The sequence below is a fragment of the Archocentrus centrarchus genome, chromosome 7, assembly GCF_007364275.1.
Source record: "Archocentrus centrarchus isolate MPI-CPG fArcCen1 chromosome 7, fArcCen1, whole genome shotgun sequence".
NCBI lineage: Eukaryota > Metazoa > Chordata > Actinopteri > Cichliformes > Cichlidae > Archocentrus > Archocentrus centrarchus.
The window spans coordinates 17748466-17762957 of record NC_044352.1 but is presented as its reverse complement, the minus strand read 5'-3'; the positions used below and the strand labels follow the sequence as shown (position 1 = coordinate 17762957).

Sequence of the window (14492 nt, the reverse complement as noted above, 5' to 3'; positions counted from 1 at the left end):
CCATCACTGTAAAGTCCCATCAGTACCCTGTCCGACCTCGGCGCAGGCTCCATGATCTCAGCGGCTCAGCTCATGACCTGTACTGCCATCGGGTCCGCGTGGGCGCGCTCTCCCAGCTGGCGCGTGCGCGACCAAGTGCCGTGGTATGGCAGCGCAAAGAGACATGATTGGATGGTTTCCTGTTTTTCATATACCTATGAATCATGAACTGGGAATGGTACATGGACGGTATTACGCAGAGCCAAAGCTCTGAAAATTACTTTTCCACATAGCAGATGGAAATTAATATCGATCTTCAAACAAGAGAGCCAACACAGACAAAAGTGAGTTTGTGTGCAGTAGATGTAGAGACATAATCTAAGATCACACCACGTGATTTTGTAAAGCCAGACTATTTTGGAATAAGCTAAAATGTGATGACTCGTGACAGTGCTGTTCAGTACTCTTTGAAGTTTACCAGGGGACTGCAGCTGTTCGGCAGGAACCTATTTTGCATTCAACGGGCCGTAACCAGAAATTACAGTGAGTAATTATAACTATATTTGGCCCAAGGTTTCACTCTCAGAAAGAGATGCCTTCAAGCTAAAGTCCTAAGATGATGAGACAAAACGAGCCCCAACGTATTACAGTGTGACACAACAGATCTGTCAATGCCATTTGTTTTTCTCATTAAATTTACTGAGAAAAAAAAATAGATCATTTGAGTTGGTGCTGAGGAAGTTCTTGGTGATCTGCAACCTGCAACAAATACTGGTTTCATTTCCTCCTATCTCTGAAGGGAAGTGAAAATGTGAAGACTGGGGAGTGAAGGTATGCTTGTATTTATGAAATGAAATTGCTCAAGTGAAATGAAGTCAAGTTTATTTCTCTTATATCAGTACTTCAATTAACAAACATGCAAGTTCTCTGAAGACAAAGATTTCATCAGTGGTCACCAAATGGTGTGCCTTGAGGCAAGTCAAGGTATGCCGTGGGATTGTGTCAACCATACAGTGCAAATGCACAAAAAAGTAATGAATGAGATATTAAATGAAATTGACATAGATCAATAGACATCAAAGTTTCTGATTGACAGCAAGAACAACAAACGCATCCCTTAACGGTGTGGAGCAAAGTACAACAATTAAATAGGTAAATTGTAGGTCCACATTGTTCCAAAAGTGCCTTCCTCTGACAAAATATAACTAAAGGAAAGCTGATAATATTTTCCGCAAATACAAATACAGGTGTTGAAACCAGTGTTGTAAACCAGTGGATTAGGTAACTGAAAACTGACAAAATTAAGAAACCTTAAGGCAGGACGTCCACATTATCACATTCGACATCATAATAATAACAAATAACATCCCAGAGCAACCAATTTTAAAATAAAACAACAGAACAATAAGAATAAAACATATAACATATGTACATGGAACAATAAAACAGCAACCTGTGGTAATATGTGAAGCAAAGGGTAAGTTTAACATTTAGCAATAGGAAGAAGGAAGGCCTTTTTCATAATGGTTGTGTCTATTAATATGTAAAAGAAGATCATAAAAAACTTTCACTCATGTTGTTGTCATAAAATTTGAGGTTATCTGATGACAGTGCCATTCTCATTTGATTCCAGAAAAGGGGCTGAGCACACGGGTGACTCGGCCATGACAACACAGACTTTCTGCACAACCTCTTTCTTAGCTGAAGGTACTTCAGTTTGGGAAACATCTTATCCATCAGAACCAGCACAGCTACATCCACCTTTTTTGAGACAGAATTAGGGATAATTTACAGCCACAAAATACACGTGAAAAATAAAATGGTTGATCTTAATGATTTTTACCTTCTCATCCAGAAGCCTCTGTTGAACCATGAAGAAGGCCTGGCGGATCACACCATTCACCGTCACATTGCCATTAACACCTCTGGACAGTACGAAAACTGTTTTCACACTCCTATGTACAGCATTATGAAGGTTCTCTATACACGAAAGCCCAGGAATCCAGTCCCTTTCTTCCAAGCATAGACCAAATCTCCTGTGACCAGAGTTCTCCAGATTGACAATTAACTCGTTGTAAACCCAGTCCCTCACAGCCTGGTTACTGGTGTCAAACACCACAAAGGCATCATAATGATACTGTGAATCAGTGCCAGCTAGCTGGGAGTAGCCTTTGTGCCCGGCCCAGAGTACCTGCAGGCAATACCACATATCCCAGCCGTAGAGATGCTTCAGTAAAGGAAGAACAGTAAACACCACAGCCATGAAGGAACAGACGAGGAAGGCTAAGCTACCATATATGTCCTGGCAAGAATGCTGGTCTATGGACAGTATGCTCTCACCCTGCTGAGACTCTGGAAATTCACACCGTACACCTGTGGTCAGATAAGGAATATGTATCGATGTAGTACTCAAAAATTCAGCAAGCCAGGATGTATTACAGTCACATTTAAAGGGATTGGCGTGCAGGGTGAGATTTTGAAGGGCAGTGCCGTTTTTAAAGAGGACAGGGAGATGGCCCTGGTTCAACTCTTTGATCTGATTGTGACTGAGATACAAATATTTTAGGGACTTTGCCTCCTTAAAGAAATCTTCAGGAATATAACTGAGATGATTGTGACTGAGGTCCAAAAAGGTAAAATTGACTCCAAATTCTACTGCTACTACATAATCTGGCAGTTTATAAAGGAAGTTGTGACTTAGGTTCAGGTAATATAAACTGGTGAGTGCAGAAATGTTTATCCATGGGAAATAGTTTAGCAAATTCTTGCTGATGCTGAGGGCCTTAAGGCTGCTCGGGAGGCTACACAGCACTTCTGCTGACAGTGACTTCAGATGGTTGTTAGAGATGTCCAGGTAGGTTAGATTTGTCAAGTTTTGGAAGAAATGAGTGTACTTGTTGTTGTCAGATTCCCACATTACGTTCAGGTGATTTCCAGAGAAGTCAAAGTACTTCAGAGGGTTGCAGATCAGCCTTTGATTTATTCGCATCCCAATTCCATTGTTTGCCAGACTTAGGGCTTCCAACTGGGTCAAATTTTCAAGAAACTCAAAACGATGGCCCATGCCCCTCATATTGAAATGAAACTCATTGTTACTAATATCTAATACCTTCAGAGATGAATTGAGTTCTCTGAAACTATCGTTATAATAAAGATCGAGTCTATTGTAAGACAAATTGAGAAACGCTAAATTTGTCATACCTTCAAACAGTCCACCCCTCAATGCCTGGTTCATGTAATTGAAGGAAAGGTCTAAACAAACTGCATTCTCCATGCCTAACACCACATGTTTGTTAAGGGATACAATATCATTCTGAGAGAGGTCAAATGTCAGCTTATTTTTGCAATGAACATTTTTGAAGTCCCACAATGATGGAATTTGTGGAAATCTTTTCTCCAACTTTTTCAGCACATCTGACTGGTGCTGGAAACCCAGTAGTGGTGGGATTCCTGTCACACTGTCCTCCAACATTTCCGGCTCATGTAATTGGTTGTATTCCCACATGGTACTTCTAGATGTGACTTCTCTATCTATTTGAATGAGTGGCTCATCATGAAGACTGTGTGCATACGAGTTTTGGTTCTGACAACTTTCCTGTGCCACAACCCCAGATCGTGAACTTGAGCAGCACTGAAGGAAATTAAGCATATTTTGGGAGAGGTCAATATAGATGAGAGAGGGTAACTGCTTCAGAACCGTCAAATTAATAGTATTAATGAAATTCATTCTCAGTTCTAGCAGTTTTAGATTTTGAAATTTGGAGAGGACTTCAAGGCTGTGATTAGAAAGTTTTAGGAAAAAGTTACCACTCAGAAGAAGATATTGCAGACCAGACATATTGTTAAAATTTGGGGACAGATTCAGTTCTGGAAAAGTTTTCCGTGGTTCATAGTTATAGATAAGGCTAAGCCATTTGAGCCCCCTGAGCTCATCAAAGAAGGTTCCATTTTGTATAGCATATGCCAGGAGGTTGTCAGACAGGTCCAATCTTTTCAAATTCTTCAGTGGTCTAAAAAGGCCCTCTGGAAACATTTTCAGAGAGTTCCCCCTCAAACTTAGGTAGGTGAGGGAGCTGTTTTCAGCATAAAATGAGTGTGAATATAGCCCTAGAGAGCGATTTTGTGGACATGGAAAGCAGGGCCTTGCAGCATGATCACAACGCTGGCAATTCCACTCCAAATTCAAATACCTGAGGGCAGTCATTTTGGCAAATGCTCCTTCTAAGATCTCTGTGATTGTATTCTCTCTTAAATCCAGACTCTCCAGTGAGGGTGGCAGTCCTTTGGGGATAGCTGTCAAATTATTATACCCTAATGTGAGGTTTTTGAGTTTAGGGAGCTCTCTGAAAACCATCTCACTGATGTAAAAGGACTGATTGCAAGGGTTTGCATAAAAGCAGTTCTTGGTGAGGAAGAGCTTTTCCAGATGTGGAGTGTTCAAAGGTTGGATAATCTTGAAGATGTGATTGTTTTCTAGATGAAGAACCTCCAGGCTTTCTGGTAACCATGGTATGGAGGTAAGACTGTTTCCTGACAAATCCAGATATTTCAGCTTTAGCAGGTTCTTGAAAGCATCACTGTAGATGTTCACTTTGCATGTGGCATCTTCCAGAGCTCTGAGACTGCCCGGCTGACAATTGCCTGACATTTTTAGAGTGTGCAGATTTGGGACACCCGTGAAAGCACGCGGCCCTACTTGGTTTATCTTAGTCCGACTTAAATCTACGTCAGTTACAGATGTAGCCTTTATGAAGGGGACATGCCTGAGTGGTCTGTCACTGCAGTCAACTTTAGTTGCGTTCACATTTGTGTCACATGGTAAAAATTTGATATTTATGGTCCTCACTAACAAAAGAAACTGGCTTAGGATGAAGATATATTTCACCAGAGCCTGAAAAAAAAAAAGGCAACACAATTAAATTCAGTTGCTTGGTGATGGCTCACAAAAGTTTGAGAAAGGCCTATAACATGCATAATGAAAGCAATTACGCAGTGCATTCAAACATTATCACCCTCTGTATCCTACACTACTGTGCCAAAGTCTCAAACCACCACTCATTTCCTTTATATTTTGCTTCCAGGGAGTCAGACTTTCTTGTAATTTTTAAAGTGGTCTTGAACAATAGTTCTCCAGGCCTTCCGATGGATTTTCAGTTTTTCTTTGGACATTGACTGCTTTTTCACTCATTTTCAATCCAGTCCTTGTAAATGTGTATTTGTTTCTTTCAGCACTTTGTTACTAGCTGTCTGTAATATGAACACAAATAATTTCTTCCAATTTCTTTAGCTGGATTTGTGAAAAATGCCAAAGACAACACGGGCATTTTTGCACCAACAAGGTGATTCCCAAAGAGCTGTTAGCTGAAAACCTGACATATTTCAGCATGGTGTGTTTAAAACTTTTTGAGGAACAACAGGAGGACAAAACAATAAGTGAGAGGGCTAAAAATATGATGAACAGCATTTGAAAGTTATGTCCTTAAGAAATGGGGGGGGGGGGGGGGGGGGGGCAACATAGATCTGACACAGGACCTGAGAGATGCATCTGGACCTTGAGTTGATCCATCAGGCTCATCAGAAATGGTCTCAGTGGAAGATTGGCTGTCAAGAAGCTAATCTTAAGGAAGGGAAACAGGGAGAATGTCATCTTGTTTGTGGAAATAAATTCTCTGAGAAACAGAGCAGTGGAAACTGCCCGCTGGTTTGGAGACCTGGACTTCACTGCTGGAAACCCTTGTTTGACAGAGAAAAATCTAGGGTGTGCCAGATTACACAAGAACTGGACTGAATATCAATGGAAACAGGTCTTATGGAGTGACAAATTCAAAATTAAAAAAATTTGGTTCAAATTGTGGTCATTATATTTATAAAACACAGTGGAGGATCTGTCATGGTTTGGGGCTTCATTTCAACCAGTGGTGCTGATCTTGTCAAAATTGATGGACTTAAGAATGCAGGAAATAACATCAGATTTTGATCCACTATTTAAAATAATCTCTAGTGTGTTTGATTGGAATTTACTTTATTTTTCAACAAAACAATGATCTCAAACACACTGCCAATGTAGTAAAAGCATACACTATTCCCCTGAGCCTGGACTCAACATTACTGAAGGAGCGTGATATCATCTTGACAGAGAACTGAACAAAAGGCAGCCAACATCCAAAGAAGAGCTTTGAATGTCTTTCAAGAAGCCTGAAGAACTATTCCTGAAGACTACTTAAAAGAAATGACAAGAAAGCTGCTTTAGATGTACAGTACCAGTCACGGCTTCTTACAATCATTCCTGTCCGTCCATTCTGTCTTTGCAATGTTAAAAACCACAAGTTCACAATTTTTAAAATGAGCTATGTTGACTTTCAAATAGAATATAATCAAACGTCACTTACCACAGCACATAAAGTATGCATCGTAAAATTCGCATCAGGAGGGCTCTAAAGCAATGAGAGCCGAGGTTAAAAAAGGATGTCTATGCTTTGACAAGAAGCAGTTTCCATTATGCAGAAGTGAAAGCAGTGAAAGCAATCTGATGCAAACCATGTGACCTCGGTCAAACTTATGAGTGACATCAGATGCGGACATCACCTCAAGTGCTTCAAAAAACCCTCAGTACTTTACAAAACAGCATCTTTCACATGACAACTACTTCTGAATAGTTACATGCTAATCTCTTACACTATACAGAACAAAATAAATGACACAGGGGGTTTCCCATTGGTAGACAAGGTTGAATGACTTCCTCAAGTCAATAGGACGTCTGCTAAAAAAAGAAAGAACGCACTATTTCGGTAAATGTTATAAGAATAGTCTCAATAAGAACACATCCAAAAATCCAAACACAACTGCTAATGTCTTCACAATCACTTTATTAGATTAACCTTGTAACAAAATCAAAAGAGCACCAATTTTAAAAAGCCTGAATATGAAATTAGTTGCCTATATAACTTCAAACAAAACCAGAAAGTGTAAAGCCCCTCACTTTCTGCATGTAAAGATTACACAAAATAATAACAATCAATAAAAAGTCTTTCATTTGAATCAACTGTTTTTATTCAAGTGTTTTGTTAACATTAGCCCCTATTGAACATCCAGTGGAAATCACCATACTCACAGAAAGATTACAAAAAAGAAAGAAGCTGAATTCAGACAAAGTGTGTTCTTGTTGGAGAGCACTTTTAATGCTTTGGCTTTGGCTTGCACCTCACACTGACCTTGAAACAGGAACATATTATCACCTGCACAGCGTGTAAGTGTCTTGCTATCCTTTCCTGGGAGCAACAACAGCATTATCATTATATAGTGTCTGAAATTTATCATCACTGACTCAGGTGTTGAATTATCCACAGAGCGATATTCATAAAGCCGTCTGATTCAGCATCCACCTTGGAAAGAGAGTGGTTGTTCCCTGGGTACCACAGTAACCTAAGCAACACAGATCAGAGCATTACTGAATGAACAATTGCAAAAAAAATAGACTCCTCTTATGCAGTGCATGACAGGCATAAGCAATAAAACGTGCTTCTCAGGACGCCGCTTACCGAACTGGAATCTGCTTTGCTTTCAGTGCTCTGTAATATTCGATTCCCTGCTTGCTAGGTACACGCCTGTCATCTTCTCCTATGGTCAGTAGAACTGGTGTCTGGACCTACATCAGAAAACACCTTACATGCTACATTGTCCACCAACACTCAAAAAGACATATCCTCACACTCAACAAATTTCAAGATTATACCTGTGCAACATGCTTAATGGGGGACTTAATCAACATCTGTTCCCAAACAGCAGTTTCAGGCAGACAGTCTGTACTGTAGTTATAGCCAGCCTCAACCATGCACCTGCAGAAAAAAAAAAAAGGAAGACGAATATCACTGCTCAACTCCGCCATTTTCTGTTCCTCTTGTATTTGCATGCATTGTCGAACACTTCCCTCCAAGCCTGAGGTACCTCTGAGCCGTTTACCTCACTAATCTACTTACAGATTGCAGTGAGAATCTATTGAAATTTTATATCTTTGAACAATGTGACAGATCCCTAATCTGGAAGTTGAAACATGCACTTCCTCTGCTGTCGCTCAAAAAACTAAAAAAACTAAAAAATAAAAAAGCACCCAGAAACAAAGAGCAAACAAAAAAAAAGATCTATGATAGATAAGTGACAAACTGTTTATTGGTGTTTAAAGAGCAATATAAGCTACTGGCATTTCCATGGTGACAATGATATGAATGATCTTTGAACACAAACATAGTGGCTCCCCCTTTTTTATTCTGTTTACAATATGTCAAAGGATATTAGATTTGATATAGGCTCATTTCTTTTATTGCATTTACAATTACAGCACTAGCCACTAAGATTTTGCAATCCTGTTTTGTTTGTGTTCTTGAGTTCATGTAGAGAGGGAATGAATAAAGAATGACCCTTTGGCTTCATTGCCCATTCTTACTTCCAGCTGTTGTAACTGAATGGAAGGGCTGCGGCTGATAACACACCACGGTTATGTGTTTGCACATGACTTACCTAAACATGTGCATAATCAAATGTGGGCAAAGGCGTGAGAATTTGCATGCCAAGACCTACCAGTCTGGGATGTCTGTGCTGCCAATCATGGAGGCCAAGTTGATGACAGGGTTGCGAGCCACGCAGGCCTTGTAGAACCCTGGGTACTGGCCAATCAGATGACAAGCCAGGAAACCACCGTGGGAGCCTCCACAAACTGCCACTTTGTGCATGTCAAAGTCACCACTTTTCAGGACACTTTCAACTGCAAACTGGTGGTGACAAAACCATTGAACAAATGTAAAACATTCCCCATGGAACACATGGAAATCAGGGAATTAAGAGCAAGAGGAGAAAAAAGAACAAATGAAGGAAAACTGAACAAAAATACTGCCATTATGAGCCGTGATCGTTAAACAGAATCTATCGCAACTAATGTCCACTAAACACAGAAACCAATTAACTCAGCGGTACAAACAAAGCTATCACCATAAAGCAAAAAAAAAAACTGTTATTTTATCAGAAAGGAGCATTTAAAAATAATCACAGTCATGACTTAAAAAAACATGATAATCACAGCTTGAAATAGCATTTGTTAATTTGTCAGTGTTACTGACACTTACTTGAACGTCTTTGACATCCTGGCTGCCAACATTGCCCAATAATGAGAGGATACTGTCCTGGCCGTATCCAAGAGAGCCACGATAGTTCACTAAAAACATAAAGCAACCAAGCAGTGTTGGGATATGCAAATACTGACAATAACTGTGATATTTAAAAAATAAATATTGGCAAGAAAGAGCAAAACAGTGTAATTATTGTTTTTGTACAGCTTGTAAAAGTTGATCATTGCCTTTCACACAGACTAAAATCCTCTAAGGATGACTGATCTCTTAGCAGGTCTCGGCACTTCGTGTTCTTATAGGAACTTACCCAGTAATATAGCAAAGCCCATCCTGCACAGCACAGCCGAGGACAGAAGCCACTCTGCTACAGACACTGAGTGAGGGCCACCTAATGAAAGAAATATTGAGTTTGTGTTAAAAGCTATTGCCTGAGTGTCTTTGACACCAGAGTTCTGTGAGACATAAACGCCAGAAAATAATTTGCATGTAGAGTTAAAGTATTTAAACCATTACTACTGCACTGACTATGAGCTCTGTCATAAAACACTGTTGTCAGGTTTCAGGATAGGGCACTATTGTCATAGCAACAGCAATCTTATCAGTAATCACTCCCAACTGAACAGAAACAAATCCCAAAACAGATTCAATCCTAAAAGTAAATCCAGCATGGATTAGTATCACAGGTTTATTACTTTCAAATGTAGCTGTAGTTTAGGTGTGTTATTAATACACAGCATTTATAATATTGATTCTGCTTTTTTGGGATACTTCTGTAAGCAGACATTGCACAACAAATGATAATTATTCAGATTTTTCTTTGCACCAAAAACAAATAAAGGATCACAATCAAAGAAACCAACCATGAGGAATGACGATAAGAGGCAGCTTCACTTCATCCTTAACCTCCTTTGGTTTGATCAACAAAGCTTCAAAATCAAGGCCCGCTAGAAGAGTAAAATTTGAGAGCAGTTTGTTAGTCTTTCTGACATAAAAAAACAAAACAAAACAAACAAAAACGATGTGAGTTTTTATAAGTGTAAACCCAAATATTATAAATATTCACCAATTTAAAGTAAGCATTTCCAAGCTACTTTTATCCAGCATGACAACGTTGCGACTAATTGTCCTGTATTTTAAGTATGACCATTTTCAAGCTGGAGATACTGGAGGCGGTGTGTTACCTTTATTACATTTTCTGTATGCGAAACAAATTGACAAAATTTTACCAATTCAGACCACTAGACAAAAAAATAAGGAAACAAACTCTACGTTTAAGTCCATCTCTCATGATTCCTGTTTAGATGCTCCTAAAAAAAGATTTTAATCTTACAATATTGACTGTTGTCTTGCTCTGGGGGAGGGGTGAAACTGACAATCTTCCAGTCGATTTCTGGCAACGTCTGAGAGTCTTCCAGAGTGACCCAGACTACATCCTCCTCAGACTCCCTGCCTGGAAGGAAACCCACTCTCTGGACACAAGAAATGACACTGCCATGAGTGACACAGCCCCCAACGGCATCCCAAAAATGGCATTTCTACAACAATATCATACCATATATATGAAAATGTAAATGTGATTTTCTGAATAAAAATGCTGATATTACCAGACTTGGAGGGCTGCTGGGAGAAGAGCAGCTCACCACCATCAGATCTCTCTCTATGTTCAGCAGACACCAGTTACCAACCTCAGACTCTAAAGGCAAACATAGATCACCGTTAAAAATAAGTTGAAACACCCATTCCTACAACAATAACATTTATTAACTGTGTGGCACCAAACACCACCAAAAACCCCAAGTGTATTTACTGACTCACTTGTAGTCAGAGAGGTGATGCTCCCTGTGCTTATATCCACCATCAAGAGTTTCTAAAAGACCAAAAACACGCAACACCTTTTTTTTTTGCATACAATTGCAAAATTCTCATTCTAATTAGCTTATTATGTGCAAACTGTGAAATAACTGAAATTTATATTTAAAAAAAAAAAAAAAAAAAAAAAAAAAAAGGAAATATCAAGCCTCAATGTGTATTTTTTCCTCACACAGATAGTGACTTTACCTGGAGGCTGCGCTGGGGACAAGAAATAATGATACGCTGACTGTCAGCTGACCAACACCGAGGGGACAACTGAGCACCATAGATACCATTAAAGCCATCTGTAAAAACACACCAGTACGCACATGAATATATTTTTTTTATATATACATACAGTATAAACATAGTTCTTATTCCTAGCATTCGTTTCGATGTCTCACTATGGAATGCACTTCCCTGTGCATTCCATAGTGAGACATCGAAACGAATGCTACTTTGAGAACTGGGGTTACGCAATTAACCTAAAGTTTTATATACAAACAAAAAGATGACCATTTACCCTCTCCAGGTCGCTTCACCACATCCACTACCACTGATGTCTTCTTAGTATACCAGTCATACTAGTAATAGAGAAGAAAAGCAAGAGCAAAGCCAATTAACTCAAGTGTAAGGACAGTTGACTTTTGAAGTTAGCATGTTTTGTTGAAAGGAAGCTGAATTCTCTTTTACCATACAAAGCCTGTTGCACTGGAAGTGTGGTCCATATACAGAACATTCCAGGTAGACAATCCGACACTGGTCCGGGCTCAGCCTGGGAGAGAACACTGCACTGGTGCCTGATGAAAGCTGCTCTGATGGGCACAAAAAACACATGCATATGTACATCAGCAACCTTTTGTAGCTGTGTGCATAATACACTACACTAAACATAAGTCAAACTTGACTTAATACGATAACTTCAACTTAAGTTGTGTTCATAAAATAAGCCTAAATGATAGCACGAACAGAAATCCACTCACCACAATTCCCACCAGTAAGATCCACGTAAAACAAAGATGACCTGACAGAGAAAACGAAACATGAACGACATATGGTGTTAGCTTATGAGGTCATTTCTGACTGTGGGGCTGTACATTCTGACTTTTCACTGATCAGTGTAAACTGTTCTCACCTCCTGTTGGGGCAGTACTTGAGGCCAAGTCTGAAAGGCTCATGCCACCAGCCTACAAATACCACACCTGTGTCACCTGGAGCCCAAAATGCCTGCAAACAGACAAACAGTGTGATACCGAGAGTAAAAAGGGAGCAAGAACAAACCATTATGAGCAAATTTGAAGAGTGTAAACATTAAAATAAAGCACCCATCATCAAAAATCTGCTGCACCAACCTGTCCTGGTGAGATATCTTCAGGCACTCCTTCCAACACAGAAACATTGTTTCCTTCAATGTCCAAAACACAAAGCACGGGACAGCTCTTACTAACCAAAGCCTCTCCCCAGTCCTCATGGAAGACAAACTGCTCCCCCTGCAGGAATAAGAAGGGAAAAGTTAAACTAAAGAGGAAAATAACTGAAGACCAGTACTAAACCTTTGAACTGTGAAAATATTTTCTGTTTCAGGATGATTAGTTCCATTCACTTTTACAGCGTCCTTCTTCTCAGCTCTCAAAGTCTCATCCTCATCTCCAACATAAGACAACTCTGGTGACTCAGTCTATAAGGAGAAAATGAAACGCAGAATTGTTTTTTTTATGACTGAGCAATAAGCTTTCTTTCACTGGCATGCAACAACTTTTGAGTTTGATTTGATGTCTCGGGTGAGTGTTTCAAGAGTGTAAATCTGTCAAAGCCATTAGTTCATCCCTGAGATAAACTTGCATAATCCAACAAATATATCTAACTTTTTTCTTTTTTAATTTACAAAACAGACCTGGAAGAAAGATTCTGCTGTTGGTCTCTTTTTCTCTGCCACATACAAGAGGTGGGTCTCAGAGTGAGACCACACCAAGCAGCCAAACTGGTCTAAGGATTAAAAAAAAAAAAAGAAAAACACACAATGTGATTATCACTGGTGCAAATAGAATAATGTAAGAGATTTAGAAAAAAAAAAACACACAGATTTTACATCCAGATGACTTACCATCTTCATATACTTTTCCATGCTTCTTTAAGGCTGTCAGATCGATGCTCTTCATCTTGATGTTTTTACTCCAGATCTGAAAGGCCACAAGTATGTAAGGAAAAGAGAGACGTCTGAGATTTTTTTTAATGCAAGCTAACACATATAACACATACTTTTCAACGGTAACACCATGGAAAATAAGAGAGCGCTGAGCACCAAAGTGGGGGGAAATAAAACACTAAAGTGGAACAAAGACAAATAACAGAGTGGGCGAGAAACTCAATGTTGAGACTGAGCCAGGCACACACCTCCAGAAACTGTTTATCCTTTCCTTGGACTGTGCATTCTCTGACGACTGCCTTCATTTCACCAGAAGGAGAATCTTTACTTAGCACCCTGGCAGTAGAAACAAATGAGAAAAGAAAATACTGTTGTATTGCTCAGAAAATAACACACAATTTGTAATCAAACACCGGATAAAATATGAAAGTGATACATACTCTCCTTTGATCTCAGTGCAATTTCCTGAGGCTCCAGAGTAGACCACTGACTTGTCATCATGAAATACAATGTACTGCCTGCAAAACTTGACAGTCTCGTTCCTCTCCAGATCCCGCTGGCTCCATTCTGCAACAGAAAATAAACAAAATATAATTAACATGCATCACTACATAGAAATCTGAACGTGTTCGCGTGAGACACCTTCAATGTACCTGTGTAGATGTTGCTGTATTTGCCTCCATACTGAGAAGTGATGACGGGTCCCACATCTGCTCTGGTCAAAGAGGGATAGAGGCTGAGCTCTTTGTAGAGTCTGGCAATTTCCTTCGGGTTGGTTATCACCTGACAGCGCACAGCAGAATAACTCACACTACGTCTCAGTGACAGAAGCTGTCCAACGGCTAACAATGTCCTATTCATTTTGTAGCTATGAGGCTAACCAACAGTGTAAAGTTTTTAGTCTATCGCTGACACAGTTTGCCACTAAAACAGAAATCAGGTAATAAACATTTAAAGTCAAAATCAAGCAATAACAGTGCCTTCAACAGAGAAACCTCGTTTACTTTATTTCGAGTGGTATTTGTCGGATTGTATCTAGTGACCAGGAACTTCCTGCAGAAGCAAACAACCGAATCACTGTCCTTCAACTAGCTTGACTCTAAAGCTCTGGCTAACGTTAATTCAGTTATTACCAAAAATTGTGACAGCGTAATTACCGCCCGCTATACATTTGGACCTATTTAGTAATAGCTTTTTGTATATAAAATCCGCACAAAGGCAAAAAGTAAGTAATATTAGTCAGTCAGTTCAGTCAAACCTGTGACTCCATGATAACAACGGTGTGTGTCGCTAGTCTGAAAATATCAAGCCGTTAACAACAACGCACAATGGAGTATGCGTTCCAGTACAAAGCTAGTCATAAACTATACGCTACCGCTTCCTGCTGCCACTTAGAA

General features: G+C 39.6%; 2 protein-coding genes across 3 annotated transcripts; both read right to left on the bottom strand.

Moving 5' to 3' along the window:
- Positions 1 to 903: 903 nt before the first annotated feature.
- Positions 904 to 6481, bottom strand: LOC115782996 (toll-like receptor 7). The gene is made up of 3 exons (XM_030733571.1): positions 6369 to 6481; positions 1823 to 4870; positions 904 to 1740 (listed from the first exon to the last, which is right to left on the bottom strand). Exons 1-3 carry the CDS (start codon positions 6387 to 6389, stop codon positions 1534 to 1536), a joined length of 3276 nt encoding a protein of 1091 aa, XP_030589431.1. The 5' UTR covers positions 6390 to 6481; the 3' UTR covers positions 904 to 1533.
- Positions 6482 to 6864: 383 nt separating this feature from the next.
- Positions 6865 to 14474, bottom strand: LOC115782931 (acylamino-acid-releasing enzyme-like). 2 transcript variants are annotated; one of them, XM_030733469.1, is made up of 23 exons: positions 14354 to 14474; positions 13749 to 13878; positions 13536 to 13662; positions 13344 to 13431; positions 13054 to 13129; positions 12844 to 12935; positions 12553 to 12627; positions 12302 to 12439; positions 12085 to 12176; positions 11933 to 11973; positions 11643 to 11764; positions 11473 to 11533; positions 11157 to 11254; positions 10914 to 10965; positions 10703 to 10791; positions 10429 to 10567; positions 9959 to 10042; positions 9406 to 9486; positions 9096 to 9184; positions 8554 to 8744; positions 7712 to 7814; positions 7518 to 7624; positions 6866 to 7401 (listed from the first exon to the last, which is right to left on the bottom strand). In XM_030733469.1, the coding sequence occupies exons 1-23, from the start codon at positions 14363 to 14365 to the stop codon at positions 7296 to 7298; spliced, it is 2193 nt and encodes a 730-aa protein (XP_030589329.1). In that variant the 5' UTR covers positions 14366 to 14474; the 3' UTR covers positions 6866 to 7295. The 2 variants fall into 2 exon arrangements, with proteins under 2 accessions (XP_030589328.1, XP_030589329.1); XM_030733468.1 differs by lacking the exon at positions 14354 to 14474 and having other exon boundaries at positions 6865 to 7401; positions 13749 to 14028.
- Positions 14475 to 14492: the final 18 nt, after the last annotated feature.